Below are 22,122 nucleotides of genomic sequence, written 5' to 3'. Positions count from 1 at the left end.
GTGAACCTTCTCTATAACAGGAAAGGGACCTTCATTCCCCTGAATCATGCTTAATGCCTATCCTTGTTAAATATCTTTCTTCTATGGCTAAGTAAATTCCTTGTTACTTATCTTTGGGGGAAATTTTGGCTTCAGGTTAAATTTGTCTTTTTTTAGGGGATAGGAAATGCTGTGTTAATTCCTAACACAATCCCCTTGCCTATCCCCTGGAATAAAGGTTGTGGGGAGAAAAAGGACTCTCTCAATCAAATAAGAAGTTGGTGAAACAAACAAACAAAAAACTTATTCCCTAATGGCTGTGAGAATCTAAAATAAGAGAAGGGACAAATAAGCTTTGTCCAGATCCCAGATACGGATCTATCCCAGAAGAAAGAAATTATTCCAATTTGGGATCAAATAGGATAGTTCTGTTCTTAGGCTGTAGGGGAAAACTTTTTTTAAAAAGTTTGAATGCTACCTATTTGTACTGGTAGCAAGTAGCAATAGCAATAGTAGTGGGTAACAGCAGCAGCAATAGCAGTAGTAACAGTAGCAACAACAATAATACTAATAATAACAGCAGCAATAACAGTAACAGCAGCTATAGCAACAATAGTAGTGATAGCAGCAGCAGCACCAATAGCAGTAGCAGCAGCAGTAATAGCAGTATTAATTGAAAATTGATTAATTGATTAAATTTAATCAATTTCAGTAATAGTAATAACAGGAGGAGAAGCAACAGTAATAGTAGTAGCAATAGTTAGTAGTAGTAGTAACAGTAGTAACAGCAGCAGTAATGATGGTAGAAGAAGGAGGAGGAGGAGGGGGAGGAGGAGGAGGAGGAGTAATACTTTCTATGTTTTGTTTTTTTTCATAGCTACCTGTAAGATAGGTAATATACAGGCATCCTTATCCCCTTTTCATAAAGAAGTTTTACTGTGGCTCAAAGTATGGCACATAGCTAATTAGAGTTGGAGCACAAACTCAGGTTTTGTTATTTCAAATACAATATTCTGTGTACTATACTTCGTATTTCCTGATGACTTTAACTTTGTTTTATTTCTGAATTTGTGTTGTTGGCTCCTTTGAATGGCGCCATTGGGGGAAAAAAAAAAAAAAAAAGCAGGGGCAGCTAGGTGGCGCAGTGGATAGAGCACCAGCCTTGAATTCAGGAGGACACGAGTTCAAATATTAACACTTCCTAGCTGTGTGACCCTGGGCAAGTCACTTAACCCCAGCCTCAAAAAAAAAAAAAAAAAAAAAAAAAAAAAAAAGCACCAAGAATCCTGATAGTTTTCCAGGCAAACAAGCAGATTTCTGAGCCCAGGGCTGCCATCTGACTCAGTGGAGGACTGGAGTCATGGTGAAATTCAGGAATCAGGGATGATTTAGATAGCTAAAAGCCCAGCAAGTCCTAAGGCCCTGGCACACTCTACCACTTATTGTATGATTCTGGACATAGGGTTCTCCATCTTGGGGCCTCTTTGTGGAAACAGGAAGAATTATTCCTCTCCAGTCTCCTTCCCAGGAGCTGTAGTGAAGCTCAAATGAGAAAGTTCTTTGTAAACTGATGCACCCTATGGAAGTGATGAATTATGATGATGATGATAATGATCATGGTACTTTCTAGAGACAGCATCTTTTTATATAGCACTTTAAGGTTTACAAAGTGCTCTATATGTTATTTGCAATTTATCCTGCATTGTTTGCATGTTATATCACCCATTAGATTGTGAACTCCTTACGTGCTGTGTTTGCTTTTCTTTGTATTCCTGGAACTTAGCACAGTGCCAGGCATATAGTGGGCACTTAATGAATGCTTGTTGATCTTACCCATCCCATCTGATCTTCACAACTCGGTGTATTATTATTCCCAATGTATTAATGAGGAAACTTGAGGCAGATGTGAAGACTTGCTCAGTCACACAACAAATAAGTGACTGAAGCAGAATTTAAACTCAGGTCTTTCTGACTCAAATGATATAGAGGGAATGGAGGGTCCTTCTCAGACTCCTGTGAGGCAATTGCATTGGGGATGTGACATGGATTATGGTTAAAGACTGTAAGATCCCTCCAAAAATGGCATTTAGACTGAAAATGTCTGGGAGAATACTAGCAGGGTTTGTAGTCAAGATAGTCAAGCTTTTAGTCTTAGCTCTTCAAAGTATACCAACCTCAGCAGGAGAAGAAGGCTGAGAAGGAGAAACAGCCTATGGTGCTAGAGTGCACACACCCAAGGATGCTGCCTTACAACAAAGCTTGGGAGAAGGGTATGTGCAATGGGGAGAGGTCAAAAGAGCAATGGTTCTGAGTTCAAATCTCCCTTGTGATGATTTCTAAGGTCAAGGTCTCCCATGGCATCCAAGGCCATGATGGCATCTTGTATTATATCTGGCAATATGGGATTCAGTTGGCTCAAAGGAGACTAGTACTGAGTTCTGAAGATACTTGTCTGTCTTTGTTTCACTAAGAAAGTGTCTATCTCTTTGGGTCAAAATGTTTATTAATTTAAATCTTCTGCCCACACTGCCTTCCTGAGTCTTCATGGAGTCCCACTCAGCTGGGTCTTGCTAAATGCAATAACTCCTCCAAGAAGCTCTACCCTTTTTACATACCATAACTTATGCAGCCATTCCCCAATTGATGGGCATCTACTCATTTTCCAATTCTTCTTCACCTCAGAAAGAGCTGCAGCAAACATTTTTGCATGCGTGAGTCCTTCTCCCTCCTTTATGATTTCTTTGGGATACAGACCCAGTAGTAGCTTTCTACCTTTCTGACTCAGCCCATGGACACCGGTTGGCTGCCCTCCCAGCTTCCCGTCCAGCCTTTTGCCATGTCTGTTCCTCTCCCATATTCCTTTTCCCAAAGACCCAATGTGTGAAGGCCCTTTAAGGGACACTTGGCACTTGGTCTCACCTCATTCTGACTCAGGAAGGAATCTGTGCTAGATTTGTGCTGGTCACTGGTAGTTTCATGTTTGCAAATCCAAAATAAATGCTGCCATCCATTCTAGGGTGTGCCTACAATGCTAGGTGAATGCCAGGTATCAGCCTCATGGTCAGCAAACCTTTCCATCACCACTGGGTCCTGGGCACTCTTGTTTATGGTATGTCTTCACAAGAAGCATGGAAATCAGGCTTGGAAAGACTCTTTGAAACCATTAAATCCAACACTCTCATTTTACAAGGAGAATTGACTTTCATAAGATTTTCTTGCTAAGAATTTAAATGTATATTTTTGTACCCATTTCTTTTTGTGGCATTGTTTCAGAGGAGACAATGACAATGAAAATTCTAAAAGTATATATATGATCAAACAATATTCTATACTTAGCAAGTAGGTGGAAGTGGATAGCATGCCAAAGTCAGAGATGCTTAAGTTTGGATCCTGCCTCAGACACTTAACTAGCTATGTGACTTTGGGCAAACTACTCAACATGTTTGCTTTAGTTTCCTCAAATGTTAAAAACAAAAAACAGGAATAATAATTGCAACTACCAGACAGGATTGTTGTGAGGGTCAAATGAATTAAAAATGTAAAGTGCTCTGCAAACTTTAAAGAGCTATGCAAATAATAGATGTCATAATGATCAAGCTTGACCTGGAAAAGAGTTATATCTCTCTCTCCATTCTTTGTAAAAGAATCTATGAGTATGGAATATTGCATATGTTGTCAAACTCAGTTGATGTGTCAGTTGGTTTGGTCTAAACTGTTACTTCTTTTAAAAATTATAAGGGATAAATCACTGGGCAGAAAAAAAGACATACTTTGGAGAAATCAAAGTATATATAAAAATATGCCTTTTAAAAATGTGTTTAGATTGTACAAAGTAACAAGATTATGTGATAATCAACTGTGATGGACTTGGCTCTTCTCAGCAATGTGATGATTCAAGGATCAGTGATCTATGGATTTGGGATAGAAAATGCTAACTGCATCCAGAGAGTGTGCTATGGCGACTGAATGTGGATCAAAGTATATTTTCAATTTTGTTTTCTTTTTCATGGTTTTTTTCCCTTTTGGTTTGACTTTTCTTGCACAATGTGATAAATATGGAAATATGGTTAAAAGGATTGTATGTATATAACCTTTATCAAAGTGGGTGGGGAAAAAAATTTAGAACATGTCATCTTATAAAAATGTATGTTGAAAACTATCTTTACCTGTATTTAGAAAAAATGGGGGAAAATGTGTTTGAGTTGGACTCAAGCCTACGGTGGCAATGTAAAGAATAAGTACTTCGGGTCCAAAGTTTAGTATAAGCAGGACTTTGGGGAAAGGGACAGTCACAACTGAACTCTGTGAAACCTATTTCTGACTTTTCAAAGGTTTGTGATCAATCTCCTATACGGAGAAACCAGAAAGGAATGGGGAAGGGGATTGGAAGACTAGAAGAATAGGGATTTCAATCTACCCTGCCCTCCCACCCACTGAAACAGAAAAAATCAGCAATTCCAATAATGGTGTTATAGCATTTATTTCTCTCCTAGAGGTTCTCATTCAGTGCCTCATACATGTTACAAGTAGCAAGAGGTGAACCACAGTAATGGCCTGTGAAGGTGAGATACAGCCAAAGGACCTTTCTAACTTGTCATCTGGATCAATGCCCAGATGTTTTAATATCCTCACACCTGTCTCTCCTGCCCCCTAAAAGCCACTTAATGCTATATTCCACCCACATTGGTACCTGGCTTGATCCCTTCCCCTCCCTTTCATCACTGCTATATATAGCTTAGCCCTCTCAGTTTCCTGAAGCTTGATATAGAAAAGACTTCTAACAGAGAGAAAGGAGCTTTGTCCTGCAGGAAAGGTGATCCCATGGAATACATTTGGCTCTATCTAAGATAAAAGAAGGATAATAAAATTTCCACCAGAAAGCAGTAGCAGCAGCAGGATAGAAACAAAACCAACAACTGGCCCTATCTACTCCCGAGTGACCATGACAGCCCTTTGCACAAAGGAGCTGTAACTTAATTTTTATTGGTGAGTTTCTGAGAACTGTTTACCAAGATCTTAGTGCTTCTCTTTTTCAGGCATAACAAACACTGCTCAGGAAGGTGTTCAGAACAACTGAAGGCCTTCCTTCCCTCAAGAATGTGAAGTTTGCCTCTGGAAAAAGACACTGTCATGTTCAGCAAAGGGATCTCCATGAAAGCTTCTTGATTTCCACATTCAGTTTTCTGAACTGATGTAAAGGGACAAGTGTGGTCAGGATAGATCTTTTTATTGGCTTAGCTTTTTTGTTTGGTTTGTCATTCTCTTTGGATAGCTAAGAAAACCCTTGTCCTTCATTTGGCCACATGACCAGAACCTGCTTTTCCTGCAGTTTTTCCTTCCTCCTCCAGTAAGATTAATTCAGTTCTTGCAGAAGACGTAACTAGGGCACCATCATCATTGGTTGTGCTAGTGATGCTCTCACCCCCTTCTCTCTCTTCTGGGGATAATGTTTCCTGTGCATCAAAGAAAATTACTGTCTGCTCAGCTTCCTCCTGTGATCCTGATTTGGTGGGGTCTGTCACACTCTCCTCAGTACTCTTACTCTTCTTGGCTGGGGAAGAGGAGAACCCCAATTTGGGAAATCTAAACCAGCCCGTTTTCTCGGGTTTCTTGGATTCAATATCTGACATGGCTTCTGGCTGGGTTTGTATCGGAACTGACTTTGATACTTCAGTTTTGGAATCTGAATTTGCCTCATCAACAGAAGAAGAAAACCCAATGCTTGGAAGCCAAAATCGAAATAGACCAGAAGACTTCTTACTTTCTGACTGAACCTTCTGCTCCTTTTCTTCATCTGGTGGTATTTGGTCATGACTGTCTTCAGGGGGGAATTCCAGGATTTCTGCAGGTTCCTCATCAGAATAGCTATCAGCATATTGATGGGAAGAGTGAACTTCAAATGTAAATGTTTTCAGTTTTGGCAAACTAGCACTAGAAGAAATTATTTCATATGGTTCTCCCGTTTCAGGCTGGAGTTCACCCTCCAGTGATAGATCTGTGTCTACTCCCAATTCATCTTTTCTCAAACTCTCTTCTGAGATGTCTTGTGTCTCGAGTGTAGAACTTGTATGCCCCAGGGTTTCTTGTTCCTTGCCTGTCACATCCAGATTAACATGTGACTCTGGAATTTTCACCTTCAGCAGAGAAAACCCATAAGAAGGTGTTTGAATATCAGATGGAGGGATCTCAGAGGCTCTCACAATCTGAGTGGAAAAGGTCTCTCTTCTTGGGAGCTCACCATGTTCACAAGTCACTCGGCTTTCTATGGTGACTTCTTGGCTTTCTATGTGGGCACCCTGAATATGGACTTTGACCTTGGAAATAGGAGAAGCTACTGAAGAGAGGGCAAGATCCTTTGGAGGCCTTATTGGATCAGGGCTTGGCTGAGGGGGAATCTCAGAGCCTGCTTTGAGGACTTTAGCACTCCATTCATCTGGGCTTTCTTTATGGATTGCTATCTCAATATCTGTCTCAGGGCACATTACTTCTCTCACTTTGGGGATAAAAATGTCAGCCTCTGTGTTGGGAGCTTGGAAGGTAAATTTAGGTACTTGTAATTTGGGAAATTTAACAGTCAATACAGAGCCTTCCCAGACTCGGCTCGTTTCAATCACAGAAACTTGAGATGGTATTTCAGTACTTGAGGTCTTGAGTTTAATTGGCCCTTCTGTTGGGAGAAGATATATTTCTGACTCAGGTAAACCTACATCATCTTTTTCACCTTTGGCAATGGCTTGTGGCCCAGGCATAGACATGTCATGTTGGGGAAGCACTATCTCACCTGTTTCTTGCCTGGGATCTTTGATTTCACTAGTAGAAAACCCCAGGCTGGGCATCATAAGGGACACTGTGTTTTCTCCAGAAGGGACCCTGACTTCAGACATGGACATTGTTGAATCCAACATCCCAGCTGTAGTCTGGCACAATTTTAAACTTTTGTCATCGATGTTGCGTTTTAGCACATCTGCATATGTTTCTGTTTCCAGGGTTACTGTCTCTATTTCTACTTTAGGAGATAGTTGAGACATATCTGTCTCCAATTTTGGTACCGAAATATGGATGCTGTGACTCTTGACTTGGGAAACAGAAGAGCCAAGTTTGGGCACTTGAACGATTGGAAGGAAAAGTTGCTCTTTGCCACTCTCTTTACCACCTGATGGCTCCTGCGTAATCATCTTCCCTGGGGCAGGACCTTCAGGGACTTGTAATTCAGTCTGTCTTATGGCAGTAGGGACCACAATTTGAACTACTTCAGTATCAAGCACCGTTTTTTTGCTAGATGTATCTATAACCACCTTAGTGTCCTCCTCTAGAGGGGCATCATCAGAATGGGAGAGTTCTTCAGCTTCCTTCTGCAGGCCAATCCCTGCCTTGGAGCCCTTGACTTTAGGAAGCCCAATCTTTGGCATCACAAAATGGGGCTTCTTAATCTTTTCTTTGGGGCTCTCTTTCTCAGTGGACGCATCCATGTCTGTTTCTACACTTACAGTGTGAGTTTCTATATCAGCAGCTACTTGTTCTTTGTCTAAAATGTCTAAAATATCACTTGGCTTAGAACCTGGAGCTCCTTTTGGAGCTGCTTCTTTTTTGGGAGACCAACTAAATGAGGGGAGCTTGAACTTGGGCATTTTGAAGAAGCCTTCTTTCCCTTCTGATTCTGTACATTCAGGCTTGACTACTTCTGCCTTCCCTGTCTGAGGAGCTATGTTTGAATCCTGGATGTCACTTACTGCCAGTTGGTCAGAGCCCTCCTGAGAAGTCTGGACGGAGCTCAAATGCATGGATGATTTAACAGTCTCAGATGATGTCATAAATTCTTTCTTGGGGAAAAGGAATGGCACTTCCTGGGCTGTCATTTCTGCTGCCACATTGGGAGGTTCTTGAGGGTGAGAGATCTCTAATGGCTTGGAAACAGAAACCCCAAACTTTGGTTTGTAAAATTTGGGAAATTTAATCATTCCATCAGGGACATAAGAAGCAGGCTGTACTCTTTCATCCCACTTGCCAGCAGAGATTTGTGACTCTTCTTCTTCTGACTTCATGTCAGAATGTCTTTCCAAAATAGGGATGGTATCAGGATGAGGGAGGGAAGGAATATCATGGGATCCTGACATAGGAAGAGTGACTTCATACTTTGTGAGGGTGATGTCCTCTTTCACTCTTGTTTTACCAAATTCAGTGTGGGGACCACTGATATTAACCTTAGTAAAACACCAACCTGGAAGTGAAACCCCAGAAAACTGTGAATGTCCATCATGGGAATCAGATAAATGAGAGGATGCAGTATCAACATGAAGTTCGCCTTCCGGAAGCTCACCTTCTGAAAGGTTGACTACACAACTCTTCAAATCAGATGGCTTAAGGGTCCCATCAAATTGGTGCCCTGGAAGGGCAATTTTAGGCATTTGGACCTTGAAGTCAGATTTCTTTGTGTCAGTTTCTGGGACAGGAATATCAGAACTGAGAATGTCACCGGAGGTACCACCAACTGTTGCAGGAAGATTGGGAAGAGATGTGTCAACAGAAGACATAATAGTCTCTCCTGAAGAACAAGCAACAGTTGCACTACTCTTGGAAACTTTGCTGTCATCCTGAGAAAATCCAATGCTAGGAATATTCATTTTAGGCATGTGGAGTTTCATTCTGCTTCCTTCAACTTTTAAACTAGAATCACAAAGAAGAGAATCATCCTGTAGAGCTGAAGAGAATTCAGGCTCCTTATGTACATCAGGAGAAGACTCAGAAACATCTGAAGGTTCATGACAGGAAGGAGAATCAACTGATGATTTATGAAGCCTGCCATGAGAGGAACCAAAGGACGGCATCTTAAATTTGGGCATCTTGAACTTGCTGTCTTTCGCCTCTACCTCCTTGTCTCCCACTTTGATGTCCCCTTCCACCTTGACTTCAGGGCTTTTGATGTCACCTTTGCCCTTGGACAGGGACACATCTGGACTGGGCATGGTGATGTCCACTTTGGGGCCCTTGATGTCTGCTTTGGGCACTTGGGGCAATTTCTTGCTGGGCATGTGGACTTTGGGCAAGTGACCTTTGAGACTTATACCCCCACTCTTCCCCTTCAGGTCACCAAACTGGACTTCTCCCTTGGGCAAGTGGGCCTCAATGTCTTGTCCTTTGACATCCACATCCACTGAGGGCACCTCCACACTCAGGTCACTAGCCTGGACAGAAGGAAGAGTCACATCCACCTCTGCCTTTGGTAGGGACACGTCCACAGAGGCTGCCCCCTCTTTGCCTCCACCAAAGGATGGCATCTTAAATTTGGGCATCCTGAACTTGCTGTCCTTCCCCCGCACATCCTTGTCTTCCAGTTTGATGTCACCTTCAACTTCAACTTGAGGGCTCTTGATATCGCCTTTTCCCTTAGGCAGGGACACATCCAGACTGGGCATGGTGACATCCCCTTTGGGGCCCTTGATGTCTCCTTTGGGCATTTGGGAAATTTTCATGCTGGGCAAGTGACCTTTGAGACTTATACCCCCACTCTTTCCCTTCAGGTCACCAAGCTGGACTTCTCCCTTGGGTAAGTGGGCCTCAATGTCTTGTCCTTTGATATCCACATCCACTGAGGGCACCTCCACACTCAGGTCAGCAGCCTGAACAGAAGGAAGGGTCACATCCACCTCTGCCTTTGGCAGGGACATGTCCACAGAGGTTGCCCCATCTTTGCCTCCACCAAAAGACGGCATCTTAAATTTGGGCATCTTGAACTTGCTGTCCTTCACCTCCATCTCCTTGTCTCCCACTTTGATGTCCCCTTCCACCTTGACTGGTTCTACTTGCACTTCAGGGCTTTTGATATCACCTTTGCCCTTGGGCAGGGACACATCCAGACTGGGCATGGTGATGTCCACTTTGGGGCCCTTGATGTCTGCTTTGGGCATTTGGGGCATTTTCATGCTGGGCAAGTGACCTTTGAGACTTATACCCCCACTCTTCCCCTTCAGGTCACCAAACTGGACTTCTCCCTTGGGCAAGTGGGCCTCAATGTCTTGTCCTTTGACATCCACATCCACTGAGGGCACCTCCACACTCAGGTCAGCAGCCTGAACAGAAGGAAGGGTCACATCCACCTCTGCCTTTGGCAGGGACATGTCCACAGAGGTTGCCCCATCTTTGCCTCCACCAAAAGACGGCATCTTAAATTTGGGCATCTTGAACTTGCTGTCCTTCACCTCCATCTCCTTGTCTCCCACTTTGATGTCCCCTTCCACCTTGACTGGTTCTACTTGCACTTCAGGGCTTTTGATATCACCTTTGCCCTTGGGCAGGGACACATCCAGACTGGGCATGGTGATGTCCACTTTGGGGCCCTTGATGTCTGCTTTGGGCGTTTGGGGCATTTTCATGCTGGGCAAGTGACCTTTGAGACTTATACCCCCACTCTTCCCCTTCAGGTCACCAAACTGGACTTCTCCCTTGGGCAAGTGGGCCTCAATGTCTTGTCCTTTGACATCCACATCCACTGAGGGCACCTCCACACTCAGGTCAGCAGCCTGAACAGAAGGAAGGGTCACATCCACCTCTGCCTTTGGCAGGGACATGTCCACAGAGGTTGCCCCATCTTTGCCTCCACCAAAAGACGGCATCTTAAATTTGGGCATCTTGAACTTGCTGTCCTTCACCTCCATCTCCTTGTCTCCCACTTTGATGTCCCCTTCCACCTTGACTGGTTCTACTTGCACTTCAGGGCTTTTGATATCACCTTTGCCCTTGGGCAGGGACACATCCAGACTAGGCATGGTGACATCCACGTTGGGGCCCTTGATATCTGCTTTTGGTAATTGGGGCATTTTTATGCTTGGCAAGTGACCTTTGAGAATGATACCCCCACTCTTGCCCTTCAGGTCACCAAGCTGGACTTCTCGCTCTGGCAACTTTGTATCAATGTCTATGCCTTTGACATCCACATCCACTGAGGGCACATCCACACTCAGGTCACAAGCCTGGACATCAACATCAGCAGAAGGGAGAGTCACAACCACCTCTTTGCTTGGCAGGGACATGTCCACCGAGGCTGCCCCCCCTTTGCCTGGAACAGAAACTCCAAAGGAGGGCATCTTAAATTTGGGCATCTTGAACTTGCTGTCTTTCGCCTCTATCTCCTTGTCTCCCACTTTGATGTCCCCTTCTACCTCCACTTCAGGGCCCTTAATGTCACCTTTGCCCTTGGGCAGGGACACGTCCACACTGGGCATGGTGACATCCACTTTGGGGCCCTTGATGTCTGCTTTGGGCATTTGGGGCATTTTCATGGTGGGCATGTGGATTTTGGGAAAATGACCTTTGAGACTGATACCTCCACTCTTCCCCTTCAGATCACCAAGCTGGACTTCTTCCTCTGGCAACTTTGTATGAATGTCTAGGCTTTTGACATCCATATCAACTAAGGGCATGTCCACACTCAGGTCGCTGGCCTGGACATCAACTTCCACAAAAGGCAGAGTCACGTTGGCCTCTGAGCTGCGCAGGGACACATCCTCTGAGGCTTCTTTGCTTGAAGCAGACACTCCAAAGGACGGCATCTTAAATTTGGGCATCTTAAACTTGCTGTCCTTCCTGTCCATCTCCTTTTCTCCCAAATTGATGTCCCCTTCCACCTCCACTTCAGCGCCCTTAATGTCACCTTTGCCCTTGGGCAGGGACACGTCCAGACTGGGCATGGTGACATCCACTTTGGGGCCCTTGATATCTGCTTTAGGCGTTTGGGGCATTTTCATGGTGGGCATGTGGACCTTGGGCAAGTGACCCTTGAGACTGACACCATCACTCTTGCCCTTCAGGTCACCAAGCTGGACTTCCCCCTCTGGCAACTTTGTATCAATGTCTATGCCTTTGACATCCACATCCACTGAGGGCATCTCCACACTCACGTCACCAACCTGGACAGAAGGAAGAGTCACATCCACCTCTGCCTGTGGCAGGGACACATCCACTGAGGCTTCTTTGCCTGAAGCAGACACTCCAAAGGAGGGCATCTTAAATTTGGGCATTTTGAACTTGCTGTCCTTGGCCTCCACATCCTTTTCTCCCAGTTTGAAGTCTCCTTCAACCTCGACTTCCGGGCTCTTAATATCGCCTTTGCCCTTGGGCAGGGATACGTCCACACTGGGCATGGTGACATCCACTTTGGGGCCCTTGATGTCTGCTTTGGGCATTTGGGGCATTTTTATGCTGGGCAGGTGACCTTTGAAAGTGATACCCCCACTCTTTTGCTTCAGGTCACCAAGCTGGACTTCTCCCTCTGGCAACTTTGTATCAATGTCTATGCCTTTGACATCCACATCCACTGAGGGCCCGTCCACACTCAGGTCACTGGCCTTGACATCCACCTCAGCAGAAGGGAGAGCCACATCGACCTCTGTGCTTGGCAGGGACATGTCCATTGAGGCTGCCCCTTCTTTTCCTGCAGCAGACACTCCAAAGGAGGGCATCTTAAATTTGGGCATTTTGAACTTGCTGTCCTTTGCCTCCACCTCCTTATCTCCCACTTTGATGTCTCCTTCAATCTCGACTTCCGGGCTCTTAATATCATCTTTGCCCTTGGGCAGGGAGACGTCCAGACTGGGCATGGTGACATCCACTTTGGGGCCCTTGATGTCTGCTTTGGGCATTTGGGGCATTTTCATGGTGGGCATGTGGACCTTGGGCAAGTGACCCTTGAGAGTGATACCAGCACGCTTGCCCTTCAGGTCACCAAGCTGGACTTCTGCCTCTGGCAAATCTGTATCAATGTCTAGGCTTTTGACATCCACATCAACTGAGGGCACGTCCACACTCAGGTCACCGGCCTGGACAGAAGGAAGAGTCACCTCCACCTCTGCCTTTGGCAGGGACAGGTCCCCTGAGCCTTCTTTGCCTGAACCAGACACTCCAAAGGACGGCATCTTAAATTTGGGCATTTTGAACTTGCTGTCCTTCACCTCCACCTTTGTGTCTCCCAATTTGATATCTCCTTCAACCTCGACTTCAGCGTCCTTAATGTCAGCTTTGCCCTTGGGCAGGGATACATCCATACTGGGCATGGTGATGTTCACTTTAGGGCCCTTGAGGTCTGCTTTGGGCGTTTGGGGCATTTTCATGGTGGGCATGTGGACCTTGGGCAAGTGACCCTTGAGACTGGTACCATCACTCTTGCCCTTCAGGTCACCAAGCTGGACTTCTGCCTCTGATAACTTTGTATCAATGTCTAGGCTTTTGACATCCACACCAACTGAGGGCAATTCCACACTCAGGTCACCGGCCTGGACAGAAGGCAGAGTCACATCCACCTCTGCCTTTGGCAGGGACAGGTCCCCTGAGCCTTCTTTGCCTGAACCAGACACTCCAAAGGACGGCATCTTAAATTGGGGCATTTTGAACTTGCTGTCCTTGGCCTCCACATCCTTTTCTCCCAATTTGATGTCCCCTTCCACCTCAACTTCCGGGCTCTTGATATCGCCTTTGCCCTTGGGCAGGGATACATCCACACCGGGCATGGTGATGTCCACTTTGGGGCCCTTGATGTCTGCTTTGGGCATTTGGGGCATTTTCATGGTGGGCATGTGGACCTTGGGCAAGTGACCCTTGAGACTGGTACCATCACGCTTGCCCTTCAGGTCACCAAGCTGGACTTCTCCCTCTGGCAACTTGGTATCAATTTCTATGCCTTTGACATCCACATCCACTGAGGGCATCTCCACACTCACGTCACCAACCTGGACAGAAGGAAGAGTCACATCCACCTCTGCCTTTGGCAGGGACACGTCCCCTGAGGCTTCTTTGCCTGAACCAGACACTCCAAAGGACGGCATCTTAAATTTGGGCATTTTGAACTTGCTGTCCTTCACCTCCACCTTTGTGTCTCCCAATTTGATGTCCCCTTCCACCTCCACTTCAGCGCCCTTAATGTCAGCTTTGCCCTTGGGCAGGGATACATCCATACTGGGCATGGTGATGTTCACTTTAGGGCCCTTGATGTCTCCTTTGGACGTTTGGGGCATTTTCATGGTGGGCATGTGGACCTTGGGCAAGTGACCCTTGAGACTGGTACCATCACGCTTGCCCTTCAGGTCACCAAGCTGGACTTCTCCCTCTGGCAACTTGGTATCAATTTCTATGCCTTTGACATCCACATCCACTGAGGGCATCTCCACACTCAGGTCACCAACCTGGACAGAAGGAAGAGTCACATCCACCTCTGCCTTTGGCAGGGACAGGTCCCCTGAGGCTTCTTTGCCTGAAGCAGACACTCCAAAGGACGGCATCTTGAATTTGGGCATTTTGAACTTGCTGTCCTTCCCGTCTATCTCTTTGTCTCCCACTTTGAAGTCTCCTTCAACCTCGACTTCCGGGCTCTTAATATCACCTTTGCCTTTGGGCAAGGACACATCAACATTGGGCATGGTGATGTCCACTTTGGGGCCCTTGATGTCTGCTTTGGGCATTTGGGGCATTTTCATGGTGGGCATATGGACTTTGGGCAAGTGACCTTTGAGACTGATACCCCCACTCTTTCCCTTCAGGTCACCAAGCTGGACTTCTGCCTCTGGCAACTTTGTATCAATGTCTAGCCTTTTGACATCCACATCAACTGAGGGCAACTCCACACTCAGGTCGCTGGCCTGGACATCCACTTCGACACAAGGGAGTGTCACTTCCATCTCTGCCTTTGGCAGGGACACATCCCCAGAGGCTTCTTTGCCTCGTGCAGACACACCAAAGGAGGGCATCGTAAATTTGGGCATCTTAAACTTGCTGTCCTTCCCGTCCATCTCCTTGTCTCCCACTTTGATGTCTCCTTCAATCTCGACTTCCGGGCTCTTAATATCACCTTTGTCTTTGGGCAGGGATACGTCCACACTGGGCATGGTGACATCCACTTTGGGGCCCTTGATGTCTGCTTTGGGCATTTGGGGCATTTTTATGCTGGGCAGGTGACCTTTGAAAGTGATACCCCCACTCTTTTGCTTCAGGTCACCAAGCTGGACTTCTCCCTCTGGCAACTTTGTATCAATGTCTATGCCTTTGACATCCACATCCACTGAGGGCCCGTCCACACTCAGGTCACTGGCCTTGACATCCACCTCAGCAGAAGGGAGAGCCACATCGACCTCTGTGCTTGGCAGGGACATGTCCATTGAGGCTGCCCCTTCTTTTCCTGCAGCAGACACTCCAAAGGAGGGCATCTTAAATTTGGGCATTTTGAACTTGCTGTCCTTTGCCTCCACCTCCTTATCTCCCACTTTGATGTCTCCTTCAACCTCGACTTCCGGGCTCTTAATATCATCTTTGCCCTTGGGCAGGGAGACGTCCAGACTGGGCATGGTGACATCCACTTTGGGGCCCTTGATGTCTGCTTTGGGCATTTGGGGCATTTTCATGGTGGGCATGTGGACCTTGGGCAAGTGACCCTTGAGAGTGATACCAGCACGCTTGCCCTTCAGGTCACCAAGCTGGACTTCTGCCTCTGGCAAATCTGTATCAATGTCTAGGCTTTTGACATCCACATCAACTGAGGGCACGTCCACACTCAGGTCACCGGCCTGGACAGAAGGAAGAGTCACCTCCACCTCTGCCTTTGGCAGGGACAGGTCCCCTGAGCCTTCTTTGCCTGAACCAGACACTCCAAAGGACGGCATCTTAAATTGGGGCATTTTGAACTTCCTGTCCTTGGCCTCCACATCCTTTTCTCCCAATTTGATGTCCCCTTCCACCTCAACTTCCGGGCTCTTGATATCGCCTTTGCCCTTGGGCAGGGATACATCCACACCGGGCATGGTGATGTCCACTTTGGGGCCCTTGATGTCTGCTTTGGGCATTTGGGGCATTTTCATGGTGGGCATGTGGACCTTGGGCAAGTGACCCTTGAGACTGGTACCATCACGCTTGCCCTTCAGGTCACCAAGCTGGACTTCTCCCTCTGGCAACTTGGTATCAATTTCTATGCCTTTGACATCCACATCCACTGAGGGCATCTCCACACTCACGTCACCAACCTGGACAGAAGGAAGAGTCACATCCACCTCTGCCTTTGGCAGGGACACGTCCCCTGAGGCTTCTTTGCCTGAACCAGACACTCCAAAGGATGGCATCTTAAATTTGGGCATTTTGAACTTGCTGTCCTTCACCTCCACCTTTGTGTCTCCCAATTTGATGTCCCCTTCCACCTCCACTTCAGCGCCCTTAATGTCAGCTTTGCCCTTGGGCAGGGATACATCCATACTGGGCATGGTGATGTTCACTTTAGGGCCCTTGATGTCTCCTTTGGACGTTTGGGGCATTTTCATGGTGGGCATGTGGACCTTGGGCAAGTGACCCTTGAGACTGGTACCATCACGCTTGCCCTTCAGGTCACCAAGCTGGACTTCTCCCTCTGGCAACTTGGTATCAATTTCTATGCCTTTGACATCCACATCCACTGAGGGCATCTCCACACTCAGGTCACCAACCTGGACAGAAGGAAGAGTCACATCCACCTCTGCCTTTGGCAGGGACAGGTCCCCTGAGGCTTCTTTGCCTGAAGCAGACACTCCAAAGGACGGCATCTTGAATTTGGGCATTTTGAACTTGCTGTCCTTCCCGTCTATCTCTTTGTCTCCCACTTTGAAGTCTCCTTCAACCTCGACTTCCGGGCTCTTAATATCACCTTTGCCTTTGGGCAAGGACACATCAACATTGGGCATGGTGATGTCCACTTTGGGGCCCTTGATGTCTGCTTTGGGCATTTGGGGCATTTTCATGGTGGGCATATGGACTTTGGGCAAGTGACCTTTGAGACTGATACCCCCACTCTTTCCCTTCAGGTCACCAAGCTGGACTTCTGCCTCTGGCAACTTTGTATCAATGTCTAGCCTTTTGACATCCACATCAACTGAGGGCAACTCCACACTCAGGTCGCTGGCCTGGACATCCACTTCGACACAAGGGAGTGTCACTTCCATCTCTGCCTTTGGCAGGGACACATCCCCAGAGGCTTCTTTGCCTCGTGCAGACACACCAAAGGAGGGCATCGTAAATTTGGGCATCTTAAACTTGCTGTCCTTCCCGTCCATCTCCTTGTCTCCCACTTTGATGTCTCCTTCAATCTCGACTTCCGGGCTCTTAATATCACCTTTGTCTTTGGGCAGGGACACATCCACACTGGGCATGGTGACATCCACTTTGGGGCCCTTGATGTCTGCTTTGGGCATTTGGGGCATGTTTATGCTGGGCAGGTGACCTTTGAAAGTGATACCCCCACTCTTTTGCTTCAGGTCACCCAGCTGGACTTCTGCCTCTGGCAACTTTGTATCAATGTCTATTCCTTTGACATCCACATCAACTGAGGGCACGTCCACACTCAGGTCACTGGCCTTGACATCCACCTCAGCAGAAGGGAGAGCCACATCGACCTCTGTGCTTGGCCGGGGCATGTCCATTGAGGCTACCCCTTCTTTGCCTGAAGCAGACACTCCAAAGGACGGCATCTTAAATTTGGGCATCTTAAACTTGCTGTCCTTCAACTCCACCTCCGTGTCTCCCAATTTGATGTCCCCTTCCACCACCACTTGCGGGCTCTTGATATCGCCTTTGCCCTTGGACAGGGACACGTCCACACTGGGCATGGTGATGTCCACTTTGGGGCCCTTGATGTCTGCTTTGGGCATTTGGGGCATTTTTATGCTGGGCAGGTGACCTTTGAGACTGGTACCATCACGCTTGCCCTTCAGGTCACCAAGCTTGACTTCTGCCTCTGGTAACTTTGTATCAATGTCTATGCCTTTGACATCCACATCAACTGAGGGCAACTCCACACTCAGGTCACCGGCCTGGACAGAAGGAAGCGTCACATCCACCTCTGCCTTTGGCAGGGACAGGTCCCCTGAAGCTTCTTTGCCTGAACCAGACACTCCAAAGGACGGCATCTTAAATTTGGGCATTTTGAACTTGCTGTCCTTCTCCTCCACCTCCTTGTCTCCCAATTTGATGACCTCTTCCACCTCAACTTCTGGGCTCTTGATATCACCTTTGCCCTTGGGCAGGGATACATCCACACTGGGCATGGTGATGTCCACTTTGGGGCCTTTGATGTCTGCTTTGGGCATTTGCGGCATTTTCATGGTGGGCATGTGGACCTTGGGCAAATGACCTTCGAGACTCATAACATCACGCTTGCCCTTCAGGTCACCAAGCTGGACTTCTCCCTCTGGCAACTTTGTATCAATTTCTATGGCTTTGACATCCACATTCACTGAGGGCATCTCCACACTCACGTCACCGGCCTGGACAGAAGGAAGAGTCACATCCATCTCTGCCTTTGGCAGGGACAGGTCCCCTGAGGCTTCTTTGCTTGAACCAGACACTCCAAAAGATGGCATCTTAAATTTGGGCATTTTGAACTTGCTGTCCTTGGACTCCATCTCCTTGTCTCCCACTTTGATGTCTCCTTCAACCTCAACTTCCGGGCTCTTGATATCGCCCTTGCCCTTGGGCAGGGACACGTCCAGACTGGGCATGGTGACATCCACTTTGGGGCCCTTGATGTCTGCTTTGGGCATTTGGGGCATTTTTATGCTGGGCAGGTGACCTTTGAAAGTGATACCCCCACTCTTTTGCTTCAGGTCACCAAGCTGGACTTCTGCCTCTGGCAACTTTGTATCAATGTCTAGGCTTTTGACATCCACATCTACTGAGGGCATGTCCACACTCAGGTCACTGGCCTTGACATCCACCTCAGCAGAAGGGAGAGCCACATCGCCCTCTGTGCTTGGCAGGGACATGACCATTGAGGCTGCCCCTTCTTTTCCTGGAGCAGACATTCCAAAGGAGGGCATCTTAAATTTGGGCATTTTGAACTTGCTGTCCTTGGCCTCCACCTCCTTTTCTCCCAGTTTGATGTCTCCTTCAACCTCGACTTCCGGGCTCTTAATATCGCCTTTGCCCTTGGTCAGGGACACGTCCAGACTGGGCATGGTGATGTCCACTTTTGGGCCCTTGATGTCTGCTTTGGGCGTTTGGGGCATTTTCATGGTGGGCATGTGGACCTTGGGCAAGTGACCCTTGAGACTGATACCATCACTCTTTCCCTTCAGGTCACCAAGCTGGACTTCTGCCTCTGGTAACTTTGTATCAATGTCTAGGCTTTTGACATCCACATCAACTGAGGGCATCTCCACACTCAGGTCACCGGCCTGGACAGAAGGCAGAGTCACATCCACCTCTGCCTTTGGCAGGGACACATCCCCTGAGGCTTCTTTGCCTGGTGCAGACACACCAAAGGACGGCATCTTAAATTTGGGCATCTTAAACTTGGTGTCCTTCCCGTCCATCTCCTTGTCTCCCACTGTGATGTCCCCTTCCACCTCAACTTCCGGGCTCTTGATATCACCCTTGCCCTTGGTCAGGGACACGTCCACACTGGGCATGGTGACATCCACTTTGGGGCCCTTGATGTCTGCTTTGGGCATTTGGGGCATTTTTATGCTTGGCAGGTGACCTTTGAAAGTGATACCCCCACTCTTTTGCTTCAGGTCACCCAGCTGGACTTCTGCCTCTGGCAACTTTGTATCAATGTCTATGCCTTTGACATCCACATCAACTGAGGGCACGTCCACACTCAGGTCACTGGCCTTGACATCCACCTCAGCAGAAGGGAGAGCCACATCGACCTCTGTGCTTGGCAGGGACATGTCCATTGAGGCTGCCCCTTCTTTGCCTGGAGCAGACACTCCAAAGTAGGGCATCTTAAATTTGGGCATTTTGAACTTGCTGTCCTTCGCCTCCACCTCCTTGTCTCCTAATTTGATGTCTCCTTCAACCTCGACTTCCGGGCTCTTAATATCGCCTTTGCCCTTGGTCAGGGACATGTCCAGACTGGGCATGGTGACATCCACTTTTGGGCCCTTGATGTCTGCTTTGGGCATTTGGGGCATTTTCATGGTGGGCATGTGGAACTTGGGCAAGTGACCCTTGAGACTGGTACCATCACTCTTGCCCTTCAGGTCACCAAGCTGGACTTCTGCCTCTGGCAAATCTGTATCAATGTGTAGACTTTTGACAACCACATCAACTGAGGGCAACTCCACACTCAGGTCACCGGCCTGGACAGAAGGCAGAGTCACATCCACCTCTGCCTTTGGCAGGGACAGGTCCCCTGAGCCTTCTTTGCCTGAACCAGACACTCCAAAGGATGGCATCTTAAATTTGGGCATTTTGAACTTGCTGTCCTTGGCCTCCACCTCCTTGTCTCCCAATTTGATGTCCCCTTCCACCTCAACTTCCGGGCTCTTGATATCGCCTTTGCCCTTGGGCAGCGATACATCCACACTGGGCATGGTGATGTCTACTTTGGGGCCTTTGATGTCTGCTTTGGGCATTTGGGGCATTTTCATGGTGGGCATGTGGAGTTTGGGCAAATGACCTTTGAGACTCATACCATCACGCTTGCCCTTCAGGTCACCAAGCTGGACTTCTCCCTCTGGCAACTTGGTATCAATTTCTATGCCTTTGACATCCACATCCACTGAGGGCATCTCCACACTCAGGTCACCGGCCTGGACAGAAGGAAGAGTCACATCCACATCTGCCTTTGGCAGGGACAGGTCCCCTGAGCCTTCTTTGCCTGAAGCAGACACTCCAAAGGACGGCATCTTAAATTTGGGCATTTTGAACTTGCTGTCCTTGGCCTCCACATCCTTTTCTCCCAGTTTGATGTCTCCTTCAACCTCGACTTCCGGGCTCTTAATATCGCCTTTGCCCTTGGTCAGGGACACGTCCAGACTGGGCATGGTGATGTCCACTTTTGGGCCCTTGATGTCTGCTTTGGGCGTTTGGGGCATTTTCATGGTGGGCATGTGGACCTTGGGCAAGTGACCCTTGAGACTGATACCATCACTCTTTCCCTTCAGGTCACCAAGCTGGACTTCTGCCTCTGGTAACTTTGTATCAATGTCTAGGCTTTTGACATCCACATCAACTGAGGGCATCTCCACACTCAGGTCACCGGCCTGGACAGAAGGCAGAGTCACATCCACCTCTGCCTTTGGCAGGGACAGGTCCCCTGAGGCTTCTTTGCCTGAACCAGACACACCAAAGGACGGCATCTTAAATTTGGGCATCTTAAACTTGGTGTCCTTCCCGTCCACCTCCGTGTCTCCCACTGTGATGTCCCCTTCCACCTCAACTTCCGGGCTCTTGATATCACCCTTGCCCTTGGTCAGGGACACGTCCACACTGGGCATGGTGACATCCACTTTGGGGCCCTTGATGTCTGCTTTGGGCATTTGGGGCATTTTTATGCTGGGAAGGTGACCTTTGAAAGTGATACCCCCACTCTTTTGCTTCAGGTCACCAAGCTGGACTTCTGCCTCTGGCAACTTTGTATCAATATCTATGCCTTTGACATCCACATCCACTGAGGGCACGTCCACACTCAGGTCACTGGCCTTGACATCCACCTCAGCAGAAGGGAGAGCCACATCGACCTCTGTGCTTGGCAGGGACATGTCCATTGAGGCTGCCCCTTCTTTTCCTGGAGCAGACATTCCAAAGGAGGGCATCTTAAATTTGGGCATCTTAAACTTGCTGTCCTTCCTGTCCATCTCCTTGTCTCCCACTTTGATGTCTCCTTCAATCTCGACTTCCGGGCTCTTAATATCATCTTTGCCTTTGGGCAGCGATACATCCACACTGGGCATTGTGATGTCCACTTTGGGGCCTTTGGTGTCTGCTTTGGGCATTTGGGGCATTTTCATGGTGGGCATGTGGACTTTGGGCAAGTGACCTTTGAAACTGATACCTCCACTCTTGCTCTTCAGGTCACCAAGCTGGACTTCTCCCTCTGGCAACTTTGTATCAATGTCTCGACTTTTGACATCCACATCAACTGAAGGCAACTCCCCACTCAGGTCACCGGCCTGGACAGAAGGAAGAGTCACATCCACCTCTGCCTTTGGCAGGGACAGGTCCCCTGAGCCTTCTTTGCCTGGTGCAGACACTCCAAAGGACGGCATTTTAAATTTGGGCATTTTGAACTTGCTGTCTTTCGCCTCCACATCCTTGTCTCTCAATTTGATGTCCCCTTCCACCTCAACTTCCGGGCTCTTGATATCGCCTTTGCCCTTGGGCAGCGATACATCCACACTGGGCATGGTGATGTCCACT

At 47.7% G+C, this 22,122-nt stretch overlaps 1 protein-coding gene across 6 annotated transcripts in view; it reads right to left on the bottom strand.

Moving 5' to 3' along the window:
- Positions 1-4,443: 4,443 nt before the first annotated feature.
- AHNAK2 (AHNAK nucleoprotein 2) overlaps positions 4,444-22,122 on the bottom strand; it is a 118,042-nt gene continuing 100,363 nt past the window's right edge. For 2 of the 6 annotated variants that reach the window (XM_074291023.1, XM_074291024.1), the window contains exon 8: positions 4,444-22,072. In XM_074291023.1, coding sequence (XP_074147124.1) covers positions 5,271-22,072 — 16,802 coding nt within the window. In that variant the 3' untranslated portion in view covers positions 4,444-5,270. The remainder of the gene's footprint in view (positions 22,073-22,122) is intronic. The other 4 variants (XM_074291028.1, XM_074291027.1, XM_074291025.1 and 1 more) reach the window with 4 other exon arrangements.

Source organism: Sminthopsis crassicaudata, chromosome 2, assembly GCF_048593235.1.
Source record: "Sminthopsis crassicaudata isolate SCR6 chromosome 2, ASM4859323v1, whole genome shotgun sequence".
Classification (NCBI taxonomy): domain Eukaryota; kingdom Metazoa; phylum Chordata; class Mammalia; order Dasyuromorphia; family Dasyuridae; genus Sminthopsis; species Sminthopsis crassicaudata.
This window is presented reverse-complemented; position numbering and strand designations above follow the sequence as displayed.